Here is a 21,686-nt window from a genome sequence, read left to right on the forward strand (position 1 = left end):
TTATTTTGCTTTACTACTGGCATACAAAGTGATTTTAGTAAGAACAATCCATAAAGTCATAAAACTGTACATGTAGTTATTAATTGTAAAGGAAAAAAAAAAATTACCTTCGTGGCTTTCCCATTAGTCGTCTGATTTTTCCCCACTCTACTCTTGTCAATTTTCTAGTTTTCAGATTTGGGAAGGATTCTTTCAGGCATACACAGAAATCATTATCTCCTTCAAATAGTGGTCTGTTAAAACATAATTGGTCCTCTATTAAATACACTTAGTAAACTTTCGTCACAAAGTTCTAAAAAGCATTCATCAGCGTGTAAAAAATATACTAAAAAGGAAAAGTATGGATAAGCCATAAAAACAAGATATTTATATTCAAAGGGAAAACTTAACCTGAAATCAATTCCATTAAAAAACAAAGAAAGTTTCCGGGACTACTGTTGTATTTGAGCCTTACTATCAATCTGTGTGATTTTAAAGTCTATAATGTTTAGCAATTTTCACCTCTCCTGTTAATACACGGAAACACTCATCCTGCTTTGCAATGTATGCAAAGGCACTGTCGTAACCAAATGAAACCTCAGTAAAACCAGTGAAGCGCCATGAAGATACTGCAGCTCACTGAAGGAAACCATAAGGGCGCAGTGAGGTATTAAGAGCAAAGCAAGGGACAATAATCGTATGCAATGTGCCAGCAAGACATAGAAAAAAATTGTACCTTTTTCACCAGTTCATTCAATTATAACCCAGATTCTCAACAAAAGGTTCCAAAAATGCAGTAGATTGAACCAACTTATCATTCTCTATAGTTATACAAGAGAAACTTTTATTATATCATTCCACGACTCCATGAGAAAGTAGAGGATGAGCGTCACAGCAGTGACAGTTCAGAGAACCTACTTATTATGAATTTCTGTTTGATGCTGTGACCTGTCTGTATCCTTATGTTTTATGACTGCCCTTTACTTTGTAGTACCACATTCTTCTTGTGCTGAGAAGACAAGGGACCAGCAATGGATATGCCTGTCTAATGGCAGGTTAATCATTAAAGACTACGTGCAACTGAACCAGATCTCACCTGGTGAGAACAAAAGAATAACTGCATCCTAGATAAAGCCACTTTTTTTTCCCCCAAACTCTGCAGGGTGCTAAGGTTTATAGGGGAAACTCCCTGAGCACATAACAAAGGATCTTGGAAACAACATAGCTTTCGACTAGGAGTACGGGGTGGCAGGAGAAAGGGAAGGTTCACAGGGATAAGGAAACTTAGGCAAGAACGGAATAGAATATTTTTGCAGTAGACGGATCTGCGACTGTGGGATGAACTAAAAGGAAACTGCAGAGGAGGAAAACAGAGATTAGGACGGGGTTCAGGAGTTGCTGAGGACCCTGACCAAATGTGCAAAGGATGAACAATGGTGGGCAGGAAACAGGCAAGGAAGTGCATAAAAGAGTTTTGTTTTATCCAGATACGCATAGATATCTTATGTTAGCTACAGCAAAGAACAACTGTCTTTTGGAGAAAGAGACTTGGTAGGTGATTCCTTTTACTATCACTAAATGGGCAAACTGTAAAACTACAGCACCCACAAGACGAGAAGCTCTGGGAACCAGTGTGAGCAAGTTACAACTGCAACTGGATAAGTAGATACCTAGAACCATTGAAGTGTGTCAGATGTCAGAGCAGACTGTACCACGATCTACTCAGGAAAAAGGGGACTTTACAGAAAACAGTCCCATGTATAGCAGTCTAGTGAGAATCTAACCGAAACAACTTCAATAATTTTCTAATAATCACAGATGATAGCTGCAGAGAAAAATATTTTTAAAACTTACAGTAAAATTATAACATTTACATAGATGAAGCCAATTTAAAATAAAACAATTTGATTAAAATATTTTGAGACTTGTAAAGTGAGATTTTTTTCAGCTGATGGAGTTAGCTCTTATTTAAACTTTTTTATGCTTCACATTAAGTCTAGATCACATCATTCAAAACCACATAAATCAAAATTTATCTTTCAAAGTTCTGTAATTTCTTAGTAAACTATTTTATGATATCTTAACATGATCATATCTTACTAGTATTACAAACATACACTTGAAAACTATATCAAAGAATTTTTCAGAATTATCTACTAAAACTGAATTCTAGTTTACTGACCGACCAAAAGCTATACAGACAATTATTTGGGAATAAACTAAAAATTCTTGGACAGCTGTAAAAATGCTAATTATTGTCACGTATGTCACACATTAAAATTATTACTATGAATAAGTAGTTGTTTTCAGCAAAATCAGAAAAGCATGCAAAGACTACTTCTTTCAAAAGAACTAAATCCTACAAACAAGGAAGTCCAAACAAACTAAAGTGAATATGTAATTCTTCTACTTGTGACAGGCATATCCTAAAATGTGTTTTTTATTGCTAGAACTGCCTGCTCAGTTTAAGGAAAACAGCCCTGATCAAAAAAGAAAAAAAGCCCATAATTATTTTGTTATGAATAAATACTAGAAAAGAGTACTTGTCAACTCTTAAGCCATCCTTTAGAACACTAAATGCTAAAATGTTTCATACATTAGCCAATCAGTGTAGCTTTAAGATTACATGTATTAATAATGATTTTTACATTTTAGAAGTTTTAGTTCTTCATGATTAGGGACTTAATTAAAAATGGTTCTTTTAAATGATTCATCCCACCTTACTAGTGGTATTAACAAAACAAGGGCCAACTATCCTGAAGCACAGATTGCCAAAACAGTCTGGATGGTAGATTAGGTGATACAGGAAGGATGCCAGTATCCAGGGAAGAGGTGAATAGTTACAACCCACAGTTCTGTTAGTGATCACAGCAAAAACAGGGTGATGGGGAAGAAATATCAGAAACCAACATTTACATTTTTTATGTAAGTAATGGCTTATGTAGTAAAGAGTCTCCTTCCCATCTCCAGTGTGCAACATCAATCCAAAGGTTCAAAAAAGTCCAGATGTTCTGATAATTTCATACTTAAAATGTTAAAACATATGAATAAAATCTTGTATCTGGTAGAGGCAGAGGTCAGAGAAAAGAAAACTATTTCCATGAAGGAAAGCATTCCATAGAAGACTAAAGACGATACCCAAGTAGGCTGCTCATCATAAAGAAGAAAAAAAGACAAAAAGAAAAAAAATAAAATAAAATAATTTTGAAGCTCTAAAAGTTTAAGACTAAACCTAAGAGTGTCTAACCAATACATGGAAATTTGCAGCTCGATTTCTGAAAATGCTTGTTTCTATGCTAATAAGTGATAATTACATTAAAAAAATACATACTTATCTATATTTGAATAGAACCATTCATATATGCACCACTTGTGAGCTTTGGGAAGTTTGAGCAGGTTACGAAGCCGTAAACCAATCTTCTGCGATGCTTTCTTGTCTGGTGTCGGCATTGTTGCAGTAAACTTCTATACAGTAAAATAAAGGAATGATTAAACACAGCCCTCTAAGGTTCTTCAATGTTCAAATAATTAAACTTCATTTTCTTGATAAAAATTTGTACATTAATAATTGCTATGTTTTAATCACATACATTGTTTCATGATAATTTTTTTTGTTGCAGATGTATAATAAATCTTACCATGTTATATTAACAATGAAATCAAACAGCAGATGGCAAACTTTAGTGGGATCAGTGCCACAAATTATCTCCATACAAGGCTCTTCTAATAGGAACATTTTCCAACACTGAAACTAAATTATTGGTAACAACAGTACGGGCTCTAAAGCATACACAGACCTTAAAAATTTGAGGCACTACTGAACTTTATCTCAGACTGGCATACATGACATGGAGGCTCAAATGCCAGCAACACCAACTGCCTCATTTGCACTAGTTCTTCTGCTCTTGCTAACTCTTCTTAAACTTAAGATGAAATTAGCACAGTAATGTAATACAGTCAAAGCCTTGAGCAGAGTGTTTCTTTTTTAACAAACTGCAAGAGTACCTAGCACGGACATAAGCAATCAAGTTTTACCTATGTTTGAAAACTATTTTATAAACCGCAGAAAAGACACTGTCTTAGATCCCATGCATAATACATAGAACTGTGTTTAAACAAGACTGAAGAAAGATAATTCCGTAATTTTGTTCCAGGGATGGCTGTCTTAACTGACAAGGAGAAAGTTGCTTACAAAAGATTTCAGCTTTGTGAGAATATTAGTTTAACTGGGTCCCCAAGCCATAACTAGTTGTTATCCTCCCCAAATGCTCAACACAATTTTGACCTTTAGTAGCAGCAATAGGATAAAGCGTAAGGTAGGCACCTTGCTGGCTCCTGCTGGGCTTAACCACTACCTTCTAGACACAGGTCCCCTTTCTTCCACTCGAACTCCAGGAAACAAGGCCTAGCAGGACGGCAAGATCTGTGAGCAACAGCAGCTGGAGTCCCTCACAAATGTTTACCCAGTAATCACAGCATCTCCTGAACCAGACATGTAAGTACAAACCAGCTGGACCTAGAACATTATTCAGGACTTTCTACTGTTAAGAAATCATGGCAATGAATAGAGAGAGATGTCATGGCCCTTATCTCTGACAAAATGGATCCAGAAAAATGGAAATTGCCAAGTCTTCCCCATACTACACTGCACAGTACAGCTGAGAAAGCAAATAAGAGCAGTATTCAAACATATCTACTTCTTCAGTACGGCAAATTCAAAAGTAGTAATGCAAATGCATATCACAGGCTCCAACAGTGACGTACAGAAAAGTGATTTGGATGGCAAAAGGAATAGAGAGCCAATTATCAGAGACTAAGAAATGCTGTCCTGTCTGGCAGAGCAAATAAAGGCTGAGGGAAATTATTGCTGCTATTTTGTGATATAACAAGGAGTAGATACTCAAGGGGAGGAGTAGAAAAAGAAGTCATTTGAATTAGAGAAGAGTATCATTACAGGAATAAGTAGGTATAGCTGGCCACGAATACATTTAGGCTAGGAAACAAGAGCAAGTTCCTAACTACTGGAATATGGCAACGTCTTGTAACAGTCTTCTAAATTAGATAGTCAGTGCAAGAAACCTAGTTAGTTTTTAACTGAAACTAAACAAATTTAGGCAGTTTAGAGGACATGACTGTTTGCAGTAGCAAGATAGTCAACTACTCTGGAATCCTTCCTAGTTCTGTATGCTTATGTCCAGGATCAAAATGAACAGGTACTCTCATAAGCAAGCTGAGGAACCCAGTTGTGAGAAGAAAATATAAATGTATTTTGAAATGTGGCTTATCCCTAGTAACAGCTTTCCTCACAAAAATATTCCTAAATTGATAATGCAACTTGAAAAGCAAATGGATCCTAATTTTCAACTAACACAGATAGGCTTGCTCCCCTTTCTGGTAAAAATATCTGCATACATGTAGGTACCTGTGGAACCATCGCAACCTTCTGATTTCTTTTGGGTGACCTTGTGTTTATTTGTCTGTCATCTTCTTCACAGAAGAGTCGACTCCGTTTTGAATTTCTGAAGGGCTGCATGTATCAAAATTAACAATGAATTACAAAAAACCCTGATTTCTCTGTTCATGCACAGAATTGACAGCGAGAGAAACGGAATGCCTTTTCCTCCCTGGCCACCTATTGGTTTAAGACAGATGGTACACAATAAATAGAGCCTCCTAGCAGTTACAAATCTAAGGGCTGAGAGAAGAGAGGAAGGAATTTAAGATTCCAGGCTTTCCAATGCTAACTATAACCCAGTACTACACTGCTGGCCCAGATCCACAGAAGTATTTAGAACCTAACTCCCACTTGTTTCCAGGGGAGCTAGGTGTCTAAACACTTGTGTATCTAAGCTAAATGTAGTATTTATTTGGGTTATAAGCACATCTGTTAAACAGTTTGTTCTGTTTTTTTTTTTTTTTTTAAAAAGGTTTATTCAAACTGTGCTTATTTGGGTATGTTCTCAATAGAAAAAAATTAGCTGGATATAAAATTTCTTGCAAGGATCTCTTATGAATCTAAAGTGTTTTATTTTTTTTTTAAACTTGCTGAAAGTGCCTATATTGCAAAATGCTAAGAAGCTAAAGTCCGATGAAACTAAAACTCTAACAAGTTACGGAAAAATATCAGATAAGAGACGAATTTAGAATTTATGCTGATTAAAATTTATTTGTATGCTAAGATGTTATGGCTCAAAGAGAATTAAAAAGCTGACCAAAAATGAAAAATCATATTGCAAATATACAGCATGAAAAAAATCCCTTTCAAATACTTCTGCTTAGTTATACCTCAAGATTTTACCCTATGACTAAAAGCTTGCACAAAGCCTGAGGACAAAACAGCAACCTACGACTGGCTATTAGAGCTGACAGCAAGAAGTCTTCCTTCCATGAACACTGCGGCCCAGCACAGGAGCCAGCCACAACCGAAATCTCTCCTTTGTGGAGCCCCAAGACTGCATCCTGCAGCACTCCTTGTAAGTCAAACTATTTACAAAGGTGACGAAGAAAGGCAGAACAAATGCAGATTTCGCTTCTGTCATTACAGATGGGGGAAAAGCTACTAATTGACATGGGTATGAAATCTATGACACCCACAAAGTGATGAATACTAATGACAAAGAGAAGTCCTTCATAGCAGTTGGAAACAAAATAAATCAACAAAGTGAAATATAACTTCACTAATAAGTATTTACATTTAAGAAAGATATTAAATAAGTTTGTGGCTGATCAAAACATCTAATATGTTTGAAAAAACTAGTCCCTATAGAATTAATTAGTGATAGAAAAAATAAAATCTGTCTATTCCATTTCATGAGACCAGCTGGAACTTTTCTGAGGAAGTGTGTCTTTCTTACTCAACATTATATATATTTATAACCATAACTACACAACAAGTGCGCTGTTAAGTAACAGTGGTGCTGGACACCCAGGTATATTCAACACACACAAGAAGAAAATGCCCATTCTTTGAAGAGATTACAAACCAGGAAAAAGAGACACACTGAATAGAGGAACTATATATTAGAACGGTAGTCAAATGGTGCCCATACCATATTAACACAGTAACTAGTTTATCATATTAATTGTTCTGGATGTTTTTCTCTCTTCAGCAAGATATAGAGTTCTTTTTTTCCCCATGTTCCAATTCACTACACTGCCTCAAGAGCAAATTTAAATTTCAATTACGGTGTCTTTATGCTCTTTTATACCCTCTCTGATGTCCTGGACAAACCATTATCTTAAAAAGAAAAGGTGAGAATGTTTCTAACTTTTGAGCAAGAAAGCAGATCCACATTCCTGCCTCAACAATAAAGACTCTTATATCGCTAAATTCCCCAAATTTGTTTTTATCACAGCATTCCGCTCACAGGGAAAACAGTCAGGTTCCTACTGAATTTCCATAATTATATCCTAAATTTGATATTTGAGGTGCTGGTTCCAGAATAACTTCTTTCTCCCAAATGTCTACATAGGTCTGCTTGATTTTCTGACACTGTACTAGATGAAGAGCACATGCCAACACAGGAACACAAATGCTCAAACAAACAAGACAAAACTTACATAATTCCTTCAACCTTACGCCGAGGCTATATTACAGGCCAAGAAGACTGATTTATAAGCCTCAACAGAAGCTGCCAAAACCTATTCCAAGGAACTATCCAAACTGATAAACGGCTTCATCAATTTGGATTGCCTATGCCTTGCACCAGAAAAAAGTAAGAAGTATTGCAAAGAGGCGTCATCCAACTTCGCTAAAAAGGTTGGGCATTTTTGGAAGATTTTTCAATCAGCAGTACAACATACATTCAAAACTTATGGTGTTTAGGAAACTCAAACTAGTATAGAAGACCATGCCACTTATCAGCAGCATGGGCTTCTGCACACATATCAGTCTATCCTCTGTTCTTTACCCCAGCTTCCCACAGAATACTGAATCAAATTCAGAGTCTCACTACTTATTTTCAATACTTAAAGTCAGCATACTTAAAGTTTTGGCATAAATATTACGGTTAGTGATTTCTATCCTCTGGCACATGCAATCTTCTAAATTACTGCTAGAGCTTTTTTTTGTGAGAAGATGAATTTCCCTAGTGAGCAGTTGGAAACTGTGACTCGAACCCCCACAGAAACTAAGGGCCATCACAAAGATCACTACTGTCTAGAACTGCATTTTGTAGACCTTGTCTTCTCTAGCAAAAGCACTAGCAACATGTGTACCTACATCTGCATGAATCCTACCAAAATAAGGCCCCTTTCTGTGTACATTTCTCTCTACAGGGAGAAGATCACAGAAAAATTACATATGACAGATGTTAGTCACATTGCTTAAAGCGCTACTGGATGCTGCTCAGATATTTTGATTATGTGCAGAGCAGGCAAGTGCAAGAGTTTTCAAACATAACACTTCCCTGAAAATAAACAATGCGCTTACTACAAATAAACAAATAATGATTTGAATACAAAACAGGTGACTAGTTAGAAAGTTGGCTGCAATTACTGTGGAAGAAGGTGGCATCAGAAGAGTGTGGGAGAGAAGGTCTGCATAGCAATCCAGAGTATGCCATCTACCAGGGTGTATTAGAAAAGAACACACAGTATTACAGATGCGGACAAACAAGGCACTGGGCGTGATACAGCTGGCAGCATAAACAAAACAAAAATAGTTACGTACAGGCAGAGGAGGTTGAGAATAATGAAGAAAAGCTTGAATGTGATAAGGAAAGAAAGGACAACAGAATGTTTCAAAGAGAGAGAGCGAGAGAGCAATGGTCAAACCAAAGAACAGAAACATGATCTTGGAGGCTGCGGGGTGCCTACTTTTCACTCCCCCGCCCCAGAGCAGTTCTTTAACTTAAGGTCTCCTATGAGCGCTCTCAGAATACTGCAGGACACCTCATTGCCATTCCTTCCCTTTTAATAAAATATTCCCCCCTCAGAAGGCACAAGGATGGAAGTGTATTATGACATTTTTCCTTCCTTTTCCTTATGCATCAATTCTTAGCCAAAATTCGAAATGAGATATTTCATGAGATAGACCAAACAGTTCATAAGAAATGATGATTCCTATATTCATCATGGTAGATACAATACAAATATTCCACACAGCACTTGCTTTACAAAAAAGAGAGAAAATGACTAAGAGCTATCTTGAACAAAGTCATAAATTTAATTTGTTTGTTTCTTCATTTATAAAATATGCCTTCATTTCACACTGGAACTGAGTAGAGTACTTGTGAAGGATATAGTTTAATGCTCTGAAAATGTGAAACTATAAATTTCAGGCAAATTATTCAATACTTAAATTTGGTTCACTTTATGGTATTTTACTCATCCTAAAATTGTGTCTTTTTTTGCTTCTTGAAACATATGTGCTTCTTACCATTTCCACAGCAGAACTGGCATTCTTGCTTTTCCAAATAGGTGTTTTCTGTAGAGAATTGTACTTTTCATTCCATGTACTGGATAAACTTCCCTCTGTTGTGAAGAGTTCATGTCATTAATATTATTTTTGTAAATATAACTACTATCCAAAAGTTAGCATAATACTGTCAAATACTAATATATTTTTGTTACTTGCAATGGTTTCTTTTGAGTCAACTATGAATGGATTTTAGATACCAGTATTTTTATTAAATTGTTCTGAACACTCATAAAAAAAAACTGAAAGAGGCTTTCAGAAAAAGGGAGACCAAGAACAAAGCTTTTTTTCATGACACAAAGTTTAGATTTCATGAAATCCCTCTTTGCTGGAATCTATTACTTCCATTGCCAAGGTGACAAACACCTAGACAGCTGTAGCATGGCTGTAACTGAATCTTGAAGAAGGTAAAGCTCTAGAAGTCCTGGCCTCCTTCTGGCTCTAAAAAATGATTTAAGGGGATGTACTCCAACAGAAAGAAAGAAAAAAAAAAATCAAATTTAACTGAACCAAACCTACAATGGTTAAAACACGTTCAGCAGACCATTTCTTCTTTGTTGTTTAATGCAATTTATAAAGAAACTTCTACTATTTGGCAGAGTAAAAGCATTCAAAATTTTTATGTAATATTCATGAAAATAATTTCAAAGAAAGAATATAGGAAACAGATTTTTTAGTTCTCCCTCTACTTGCTGATAGAAGACACAATGAGATTATGAATTTCCTTCCTATTGTAATTTGTCACATGTACAGGTTGCATGAAGAATCGTTCTCCTATCTCATCCTCAAGAAAGGAAAGATTAACTCAATTTTCTCATCAAACCTGACACCTAAGCAGTACTTGAAAAGAAAAAACACGTTTCAGAAATGCCACCCAAAAGAACAGTGTCTAAATACACCACAACATATGTGGTTTCAATCTCTGAGCATCAGTCAACTGAAATAACAGATATCCACAAAAAAAAAAAAAAAAATTAACAAAAAACCCTCTTTAATAAATGTTATTTTGTTGAAGCTTTTGAGGCCAGAAACTCAAGTACAAATGAAAGGGATAATTGGACTTTCAGATTTACAACAGTAAATTAAGACATTAGTTTCTTACCTTTCAAGCTCACAAGTGCTTTTGCTGAAGAACCTGTAATATATCAGAAAGTCCACATAAATCATAAGATATTTCAAAATACACAACCTATGCAGAGTCTATGTATTCTTAATTAATTCTTTGGCAGAAAGGACAATTTAATATCAAATCTTTCACAGCTGAATGAATGAACCCTGTACGCTCTCCATGGCAGTAGGTATAGCATTACATGGCTATGACCCAGTAAACCTTGAAAGCGTATTCACTTTCTTTTTTCTGCTTTTAGTTTCACATTCACAAAACCGTTTCAGATCCTGAGCGCTTTTGTTTAATGCAGTCAGCTCCGAACAAGCTTTATTTCCAAACTGCATACTTCCACACAGTTGCTTGTTTGATGCAGTTGCAAATATATTATACAACTTACTATGAAACTGTAATGAGCTCTCTTTTGTGACTGAAACCAATTCAAAGTTCTCCGATATCGCAAATACAGATACTGTATACTGCGTTTGCATAAATACATGGGGTCCCTGCTATCCACCAAAAGTGCAGTCCTGAAAAGTGAAACAGGCATGTGATGGCCAGTGAAGCAATGTTTCTCCCTCAAAGATTAATGTAAGGGATAGTGAGACGTGTGCCAAGATTAACAAGTACACACAATTTAAAAATATGGGGAAGATGGACAGGCAGAAGCAGTATCATGAGGACTGTCAAATGGAGGAAACGCTGGCTTTCCAGAATGGATCGCTATCCTGAAAGATCTCAGGCACGCCATCTATAACACTGAACAACGCCCTCTTTTGCTGTCCCTCTTTCTCAGATAAATCAAGTTCAATGAACTCATTCAAGGGTGAACATGACAACAACGAAAACCTAACGATTCAGCAAGAGGCCGCAAAGCATTATATTGGGGGTTTAGTTTCATAGGTGAAGTGCCCGAGATGCTTTGCTCACCATCGAACTCGGATGCTTCATCTGCGAGACTGCTGATGGGGCAGCAGAGCAGCCTATTAAATGACTGGCAACAGAAACACCGGTTAGAGAGAAGCGATGGATAGCAGTGTTACTGCGCTACCTTCTAGTTTTGTAAAATTAACACTCCAAAACAGCCTTAGCTGCTAAGGTATTGTCTGCATGGGGTAGTTATGAATCAGTAAGTTTCCCCCAAACCACAATCCTCAACACGCATGCCAGAATAAGAGTGCTCATTTATTTTCACTTAACCTGCAACTAAGGTAACATAACCAGAAAAGAGCATCTTTATTCAGGAATATCAGTGTTCAAATAGGAAACTCCTGTCCAGGCATGTCCGTAGTGAAACTAAGCTATTTTAATGTAATAAGTTGCAGGAAATTACCAGAACTTATATTTCTGTAGTCTAAAACATTAGAATATATGTAGGATATTAAAATGACAATGGAGATGTATATAAACTTAATTTTACCTTAAAGGCAACAATATCATGGGTTTTCTTGTCAAGTTCAATTAAATTGATCATAGGTGCTACTTGTAAGAACAGCAAACCTTAAGAAAAATAGAACATTTCACTTGTTCTGTTTAATTTGGCACTACTTTATGTACAGCCAGGGCCACATAAATGGAAGCTAGAATGATCTTCTGAGAAATAATGGGTTAAAATAAAAAACAACCAAGTTTTAATACAGATAAAAGTATTTGAAAAACTATAAAAAATTGCAAAGTGATTCAGGATAGATTAAGTCTATTACAACTATCCTAATTTTTAATTAAAATAATTATTGGTTTACTAGTATCCCAGCCTCACATCAAATACCAGTAATTTTGTATACAACTTTCATTCGGACCAACAAACATATAATCATAGACAGCCTTTTTAACCAGCATTTTAATTATAAACAAAGAGATTAAAGCAAAATATATACACATGCTTGAATGTAAATACCTATTATGACAATGACACAGATTTCATTGCTACAGACATCAAACACATTAAAAGGAACGGATGGAAAGGAAGAAATACAGGGTCTGCGCATCACTTAGGATGTTACAACCAAAATCTGCTTCAAGATTCAGAGGGTCATTGAGGTGACTTTCTTAAAACTAAGAGTAAAAAGCTCGACTTGGGGAAGTACAGCCTAGTCACTACAGCAGTGGCTCAGGAATTACAAGGCCTACTTGCTATTGCAATATATATAGTATACTGGGACCTGCTCTGTCACAGTATTCCGAAGTGAACTGTACAAGCGGCTTAGTCTTGTTTTAGTATCTATTGGGCTCCACTTTTTGTATAGTGTTAGTAAATAAATTACTTCAACACAGTGTTCACACTGGACCAAAAGTTTGAAAAACTGGGAGAAAGTTCAGAGCAGAGCTAGGAGAAAGATTTGAAGATCTAAAAACATGCCTTATTACGAGAAAGTCAAGACACTCCAATCTTGTTCTTCCCAAAGAAGGTCAAGATCTGCATTGATCACAAGTATCTACAAAGGAAGATAATTTAGATAGTAAATAGCTCTGCATCTGTTTTTTTTTACAAGGTAGAAGGTAAAACATGATCTAATTGTTTGAAGATGATACTGGCTAAGTTCAGGTTAGCAAGGAATGCAAGAGTTTAACAGTATTTTTTATATTAATTATACTAAGAAAGGGCATGACAAGCTCCCTATCATTCAAAGTCAAATCAAGCTCACATATGCTTTTAAAGAGAAAACTATAGCTGAAACAGGAAATGTGGAACTGATGTACAGAAATTCCACAGATACAAGTACTGTCGCATGCTTAAAGCGGAATGTCAGGTAAGAGGATTATAAGGGCCTTTTCTAGCCTTAAAATCTGTAAAATACATGCAACACGAGCAGTAAAAAAACTGTGTTAGAGATTGTGAGGCATTTACTAGCATGATAAGAGGAAGCCTGTTAGTACCTAGGGGACAGGAATAAGCGTATTTATATGTTTTATAACATTACCAAGGAGTGATTTTCAAGGGGTGCATGTAAAACTGAACTAAAAAAATTCAGCATTAACATACTGTTCAGTGGGCCAAGTCACACACAGTGAGGACTACGACTTTCTCAGGCTAGACTAGGCAGAAATCTGCTCTGCTGCAGCTGCCGCTCCTCGCGGGGTGGCGGCTGGACAGCTCCGCTAGTCCTGAACTCCTGCCCCGGCAGCACCGGCGCAGCCTCCAGCACCGCTGCCTCTCCAGCCCCGGTCGCCTTCTCCTAGCGCAGGAGAGTGCTTGTAGAGCCTCACCAGGAAGATGAGCTACAACAACTGCTTTGTGAGCAACACGAACAGACTTGAAAAGAAACGCTGCTATTTCTTTCTCTAAAAAGTATTTCTTATGTGGAGAAAGGCTTTGAGGCGCAGGAAAAATAATTCAAAATCTTTTCTTCTATTCAAAAAAATTAAAGTCACATATAAGTTCAAAAATAAGCATCCATTTCCTCCTCCCCATCTGAAAATACCATAACTGAACAAAAGAGAGATAGTGTTACTGCGGTTCAACATGGGCAGTTATGGATGCCCTGATGTATATTTTCAGTGTTAACATGAAACAAAGCAGTTTAAAATCAAACACAGCTTCTCAACAGCTGATCTTAAAATTTAAACAGGAATACCGACACACACATTATAATTGTGAAAGATTTTTCAGTTTTTTTAAATAAAAAATTTGTAACAACTAATCACAATTTTGAAAATGAAGGTTACAAATAACTAAAGGGGAGTTCCATAGCTACTGACTTTACTAATGTGTGAGCACAAACAGGTGTCATAAGAGCATATCGAAATCAATATAGGAAATTGTATAATTCAGATGAGTAATAATAAAACCTTTCTTCTCCAGATCATTACACTATTTTATCTAAATTCTGCACAGATCATCAGTTACTTTAACACTGGTTGCGCTACACCTCAAAAACATATGTAATTAACTACACGGATGGCTCTAAAATGGCATGACAGAGCAAACTCGTGGAGAAGGAAGGAGAAACATAAGCCTTTATTACATATTGAGTCATTAACCCTGCTAGAGATCACTCATCTGCACAAGCATGGCACAAGTTGCTTTAGCAGAGAGGAAGCATCTCAAATGACTGGCCATTAAAAGGACAGCTAATTCAGGGAAACTTAGAAAGAGAACAGCATGCATCATAGGAAAAACTGAGCGGCAGCATTTAAGCTCCCTCAAAACTTTTGGGCTTGCTGAAGAGTTAAACAAACAAACAAACAGAAAGAGAGAGAACAATAACTTTTAACTTCAAGCATGGATCAGCATTTCCCTTATGTTATGAACCCACTAATGGACTGATATTCATGTAAATCCAAATCCTGATTTAACTACTGGATAGAAGTCGATTTTTTCATTTTTATGATTTCTGCTACAGGACTTGTGCAGACAATAACCAAAATAATGAAATGCTCTTTTTCTAACACTACATTCTCATGATGGACAATATACTAATACTGTAGTAACACTACAGTCTTAAAGGTACGCAGTACAAATGATGCCAGAAGTATTCACTGTGAGTACTCTTTAGCACCCATGAAATTAAGACTGAGTACTGTCTTGTGTGCTGAATCTCATATGGTTCTGCCGACCTTTCGCCTCAAACGTCCAGAGCAGGGCAGTGCTATGGCCATGGCCCCTTTGTGCTTGCAGTGGAAAACCACAGCAGCTAGAGGTGGGCCACATCTCCCCTCCATCTACTGAGTGAAGCGTCAGAGCAGAGCAACTGGTTATGCAAGGGGAGGGTGCCTGTGAACCGTAGCAGGGACTGTGCTAGGGGTAAGGAAGATGATTTCTGCCTGAAGTGCCTTCCTTACGCTGCTGCCTCCATCAATGGGACGAAAGTGCACGCAGAAGGTTCTTCATCCCCTTTCCCTTCTTCTGCCTGTCCCAAAACACAACAAATCCCTAGAAAAAGCATTAGCAAGATCTACCAATATACAATACTAAAAAGCGTAGCATATTGCTGGTTATCTGTATTGTAAAAGGTTAACACTTTGCCACCTATCACTACTACATTCCAGCTTCTTTCCCTGATTCACCTGTCACTTGTTGATACATGTGATAGATGCCTACATATAACATGGAAATAATCCATTCACTAGTAGCTCAGTGCTTTACTCCTGCTGGTGGTCCCATGCTGCTGAACTTTTAACTAGCTAAGCATGCTTTCACTTCGATCAAAGGTGGGATTGCACTCCGTTTTCCCTGTAACTGACTCCACTGGTCCTCCTCACTGAGAGTTACTTGTGCAAAAGAACACACTAATACATAGATTTAGCTTTGCCCATGCCTGCAATGACAGTCTTCTGGTTTAATTTGCATGCCATCTGTTTTTATCAAAGTCTCACCTCAGCTTTACTCCATGTACTTTACAACCAAATAATCCACAAATAAGATTGCTATTACTAGTAGGAAGCGACAAGACAGCACTATGCACACTTCAATGCAATCAACTGTTTTTCCCTTCTGAGACAGGGAAAAACAGCCATCTGGTTTACAGCAGTAAAACAGCCCACCATTTACCTCCGCTGCAGAATTACCAGGAGATAAGGGGGGAGGTGGGGAATGCATCAACTAAAATTAGTCACGCATTGGGTGTGAAGTCTGCATAAACAATTTTGTCTCCAGAATAGAAATCCAATGATTAGTGTTTAAAAAACTTCTGCAACTGGGACCTTTAATACTCCGTGATTTTTTGGTTACAGGATTTGCCATGGACTGGCTCTCTCTTCACCGAGTTTTGCTCCATACAAGACGACGATATCCCTCTTCCCTTCCAACACTAGTGGGAAAAGGCCCTAACTATAGGAAATGCATATAAACCTAGATACTGCCATCTCTTTGATATTTTAGGTTGTCATTGTGAACTCCCTTCTTCATTTCAACAGGATGGTACACCAACTTTACAGAAGAATGTAACAATAATAAATTTAGCAGACACAATAAGCACATATTCTGAGGGGCAATCGTGTGCCTTACACTCATCTCCTTCCCAGGCTGAGGAATATTCACTGCCCAGTTGCATTACTGAAGTTGTCAGAGGGCAAGCAGGTACTGTCAAACTACTCGGACGCAAATTCCATTTCTTCAAATTTCAAATTTGAAAGTGAAACTACTGTATAGTTCCTACCATACTACAAAGTTTCAGTTATTTTGCCACTGAGTATATTATGTTTAATTACAAACTTTTTAATGTGATAACTGAGTTATGGTCTACTAATTTACTATATGCTATATTAGAGAAAATTCGCAGAGATTATGTATAAGTCTGAAAGTCTGGTAGTCAAGAGCTAGTCCAACTTTTTTATAAACTTATTCTTACACCACTATAGAAGATTCCAACAATAATTTTGCAAAGCTTACTGTTACTCCCCCTTATAAATTAAGTTGCAGACAAAAATCCACATGAAGTCAGTGTCAATCAAGTCTAAGTTTATATCTTTTTTCATTTCCAGTCCTATACTTAGAATAAACTACATATGGTGATGGTTGCAGTGTAATTACAACATATCCAGTTCACCAAAACCGGAAAGAATAGGCATGGGAGCACAAGACAAACTTTTTGAAACTTTCACATTTCCAGCAGTTCACCAACACTACATAAAACTTGTTATTCCCTATTTGATGAAAGAAACAAAACATCCCCTACTTGCACCAAACTTAAATAAATACAAACCCTAGGGGCCATGTCAGCACAGCAGAAGCATACCACCTCCATAAATACCCGCAAGGTGGGTCTGCTTTGTGAGTCAAGCAGATACTGGAACAATGACACTACTAGCAAGAGTTGGCATTACAGCACAAGCCTGAGTAAAACTCAGTAACATATTGTGTTCTAGTATCTGTTACAGGAGAAGAAAGAGACCTGTTCAATCTTACTTACATCCTTGTAGGCAGTATGAAGGTGGCAAAGAGTAGAAAAAAAATTTATTTTTCATACTTAAAGGTAACTTCTGGAGCACAGGTGCCTTCTCTGGTAAGGCAAAAGTAGGAACAGTAACTTACACACTGTCCATTCTTATGAATGGGGAGCATAGATCCAGTAAGCAATAAAATGCTTCTAATTAATTAGAGTTCTCTCAGTTCGTCCGTGACTTGTATTAATCAGTGTCTAACATGGCACAGTGGACATGACTAAACTGTACCAAATTGAGTGTCAGTTCTATCTTTAATTTACGATGAGCCTTCATAAATATCTTTGGTTAAAACAATAGTGCTGGATATATAGGGATATTAACTAGTTTTTCACCTGACAGCTGTCAGAGCTGTAATAAAGATCTATATGCAGTAGTTAGAAGCAAGATTCAAATTCAAAGTCACCTCTTTCTGATAATCTTCCGTTACAGAAGTGGTTAGTATGTTCATGAACTTGCATAATGACGCACAAAATAGTGTCAAACAGTGTCACTAAGAGCAAAAATCTACCCTTTTGTATGTAGGTTTACTGAGGCTACTAAATGCACTAGTTTCAGCTTGGCCCTTATTTGCAGTTTCCCCTGAAGTTTTACAGTGCTTCACTTCAGCACTGCTCTGCTACAGCTGGCATACAAAACAACAGATACTGACAGATTTGGAAAGAAATTTTAAACTTCTTGGAAGTCCAGAAAATGAGTTTTAGGAAAACCAACAATCAGACTACCTTTTACAAAGAAATGCTTATTAGTCTATATTTTTTTTCAATCACTGTGGATAATTTCATGTAATCCCTTCTATAAAGACTTAACACTATTAAGCTGAGAACCGTTATAAAAATTTAACTATGTTAAGATAATTTTCAATGTAATCTACAAGATTACAGGGTCAAACCATTGAGGAGAATCCCCTTGCCCAATAAAATCCTTTTACATCCTAATTAAGTGAATGACAATGGATTCTACGCACAAATCGTTAAAGTGAAGTCTTCATGCGACAACAATAAAATGTATTTTCTCCTCTCAGAAGAACAGAGGCCAACAGCTAATAGAGGGGCATTTTTCTACCAGATCTTACCCTACTCCATAAGTCACTTCTGACAAGAGGTATAGCTCTCCAGAGAACTCTTGTGAATATACAGGTGCGTATTCACACACTGCCTTTTTCTTACTGAAATAGCTGGCCAAATAACCACAGTGAATTCATAGAACCAATGCAGGTCAAAATGACTGCCATTTGGTATTAACAGGAGCTATTTGATGTAGCATTTATTTTGCCATATTAAGTGATTTATTTGCAATATGTACTTGTTCAGTTTTAATGGAATATATATAGGGCTGTGTTCCATGTGAATAAGTGACTGCAGATGTACAGTATATTGTAAAATGCACCATGTAGTGACTGATCTGTACATGAATCCTCCTGTATATACTGTCATGAATATGACATGTAAGCCTGCAAAGATATTACATGAGTATCTTGTAAGTGAATGCTACACAGATGCGCATGTTTTGGAGCAGATGAAGGTGCTACACAGAAACCTGTAACAGCGATGCCATATCATGTAAACAAACCAAAATATTGGTCAAATATTTGTGTAAACAATAGTATACAAGTAACTTCTGCAAGTATCCATATGCATGACGTATTGCTGTGCAGTTGTGCACCTACATTCTAAGTGATGCCTTCACACTTGCTTAATTCTTTCCACCTTATTCATTATTTCCATCTTATGTACCATTTTAAGATAAGCAGTCTTAGCCTTCCAAAAGGCCTTCCTCAAAAACCTTCAAATCCTTTTTTCTGTCATGCTCTGAATCTCCATTACTTTCAGTCCATCTTCAGCTTTGATTGCCAGAACTTAAAACATAGCAACGATTATGAGAGCCCAGGAGAAACACTGATTGTTGATTTCATGCTTTCTCTGTCCTGCAGTTCCTCAGACTGAGAATCACAACTCCTGCTTATAGCATTGCTAGAAGCAAAAGGGTTCCAAAACGCCTGTAACAGGGTGGAGGAAAGACTGCAGTATGGAAAGGGCTGAAACCATTTTTTTTTTTCCTTTTAATTCAGCTTAGGACTTTGGTCAGCCACTGCTGGGTATCAAGGAATTCTCACTTTTCTCTTTCAGCAAGTGGCTTAGGTGTCTTGTGGCACATGGTTACAGTCAAGGTGGAATTCACGGCACACAGAAACTGCCCCATTGATTACTTCCAATGCCACTGAAGAGTGGCACAAAGCATGTCCATTAGACCACGATCAGCTTCTCCTTTACATCCCCTTTACGGTCTCCCGTTTTCACTTTGATATACTTGCATCTTCATCAATTTACTTGTGAAACTTTTAATGTCTTCCCAAGTTCTTTTGCATCTGTTACTCACTGTATTAACATGCCTTCTTACAGGTATATTTTACATTGAATCATTTCCCCCTTTACAATACTCAAGTATGTTGCGCATGAATCCACATATACAGCAAGTGTATTTTTGCCTCAACTGTAAACGAGTTTTCACCTAACCCCTGTGTGCACCCGGCATGTTAAAAACTGTGTTCACACAAAACCTACATGGATATATAGGTCTGTACGTGTACAAACATGTATTTTCGCACTCTCTTCCTGTACAAGGACCCCCCCCACGGGGTCTCCGAGCTCTTCCCTCTGCATGTGCCAGTGCCCCCCAGACGCAGCGAGCACCCCCCGCCCCCCCGCGGCGACGGCGCTGCCCGGAGTGCGCGCGGGGACCCACCCGCTCTCCCCCCGCCCGAGGACAGCGGGGCGCCCTCCCGCTCGCCCCCTTCCCGGGCCAGGGCAGCCCGCCCCAGCCCGCGCCCTCCCCGCGGGGCTCCCGCCGCCCGCGCCGCGGCCGCCGCCCCGCGCCCGGCAGGTGCCGCCCGGCCCCCCCGCCGCCTCGCCCGGGCGCGACGGGGCAGCCCAGCACCCCGCGGCGGCGGCACTCGCCTCCCGCCGCCGCCGGCTGGGCCGGGGCCTCGCCCGGGAGGGGCGGCGGCAGGGGGGGCCGGGCCGGCCCGGTTGCCAGGGAGGCGGCTCGGGCTGCGGCCCCGCACAGCGCCCGCCGCGGGGCGGAGGCGGGGCGCGGCGGCGGGGCCGGGCGGCAGCGGGGGGCGGCGGCGGGGCCGGGCGGCGGCGGCCGCGGCGGCGGCACGGGCGGCTACTCACTCTCGTCAGGCAGCTGATCCAGCTCCGCCATCTTGAACGAGCCGCGCCGCTTTTTCAAAGGCTGCCTGGCGCGGTGCATTGTGGGGGAGGAGACGGGGCCTTGCGCGAGGCGGCGCTGCCGCGCGGGGCCGGCGCCGGCGCTCGCGGGCGAGGCGCGCGCCGGGCCGGCGGCGCCTGCGCAGGGGCGCGCCGCGGGGGGCGGGGCGGGGCGGGGCCGGGCCGCGAGGAACGGCCGGTAACGGCCGCCCGGGGAGGGCGCCGCTCGCCCGCGCCAGGGGTAGCCGGCTGCGCGGCCAAGGGCGGACGGCGGAGCGCGGCGGCCGCGGCCCGGCAGGGCGAGGGGGCCGGGAGCAGCCGCTGTGCTGCTGGGTGGCACCGGCGCCATGGGCTACAGCGGGGGCCGAAGGATTGCCCCACAGTCGCAGTCCTGGGCTGTAATTTCTTGAGACGGGCCCCCAGCATTGTGTCCGTCTTCCTCCCTGAAGAGAGCGGCATCTTGCTGAACTGTCCCGCGGTGCTGGAGGGCCCTGTAGTCACTCAGCACCCTGTCAAAACACTTTCCTCTTCACCCCCTTTCTAGGTGCACATAGGACAGCACAGCAAGCTGTCCTATACTTAAGCCAAACTATTGCAAAGGTGAGACAAGGAGGGACACTAAGGGACAAGACAAAAAGAAAAAAAAAGAAAAAACAAAAAAAAGCCCTGTACGGAAGCTCCTCCTGGTCTCTGGCACTCTTCCTGACAGGTTGAAGGAAATGCTCACAGGGTTTTGCCTGAAGGTCAAGGTCTCACTGTTGTCACCCAGACAGCTGTGCGATGGGGTAAGCCAACCAGCTGAACTGAAAGTGGAAGCTCGTTACCACATCAAGTCCTTTTCTTGGTCTGCCCTCTAACACAGTCCTAACTGAACTCCTCCTGCAAGCCAAGGAGGTGGTTTTGCTTGTGTAGTCTCCTTTGGTCTCTGCACAAGGGTGGAGTTTAAAGCTGTTTGCATCAAGAAATAGTCTAAGCATGGAGATCACTTCATAAGCCACAAGCCCCTTAATGTTTGCAGACCAGATTATTTGCATGTGTTAGAGACAGGTAGTGTTTTTACAAGTTACTATTGTCAAAGCCTATACTGACC

At 39.5% G+C, this 21,686-nt stretch overlaps 1 protein-coding gene across 4 annotated transcripts in view; it reads right to left on the bottom strand.

Moving 5' to 3' along the window:
* Window positions 1-20,639, bottom strand: part of LIN9 (lin-9 DREAM MuvB core complex component) — a 39,832-nt gene extending 19,193 nt beyond the window's left edge. The window contains exons 1-6 of one of the 4 annotated variants that reach the window (XM_067292940.1): window positions 20,561-20,639; window positions 10,500-10,532; window positions 9,359-9,453; window positions 5,402-5,506; window positions 3,311-3,444; window positions 108-233 (exon numbers count right to left, since the gene is read on the bottom strand). In XM_067292940.1, coding sequence (XP_067149041.1) covers window positions 108-233; window positions 3,311-3,444; window positions 5,402-5,506; window positions 9,359-9,453; window positions 10,500-10,532; window positions 20,561-20,639 — 572 coding nt within the window. Of the gene's footprint in view, window positions 1-107; window positions 234-3,310; window positions 3,445-4,303; window positions 4,327-5,401; window positions 5,507-9,358; window positions 9,454-10,499; window positions 10,533-20,560 lie in introns of those variants that run through there. The other 3 variants (XM_067292941.1, XM_067292944.1, XM_067292943.1) reach the window with 3 other exon arrangements.
* Window positions 20,640-21,686: the final 1,047 nt, after the last annotated feature.

This window comes from Apteryx mantelli, chromosome 3, assembly GCF_036417845.1.
Source record: "Apteryx mantelli isolate bAptMan1 chromosome 3, bAptMan1.hap1, whole genome shotgun sequence".
In the NCBI taxonomy this organism is placed as follows: domain Eukaryota; kingdom Metazoa; phylum Chordata; class Aves; order Apterygiformes; family Apterygidae; genus Apteryx; species Apteryx mantelli.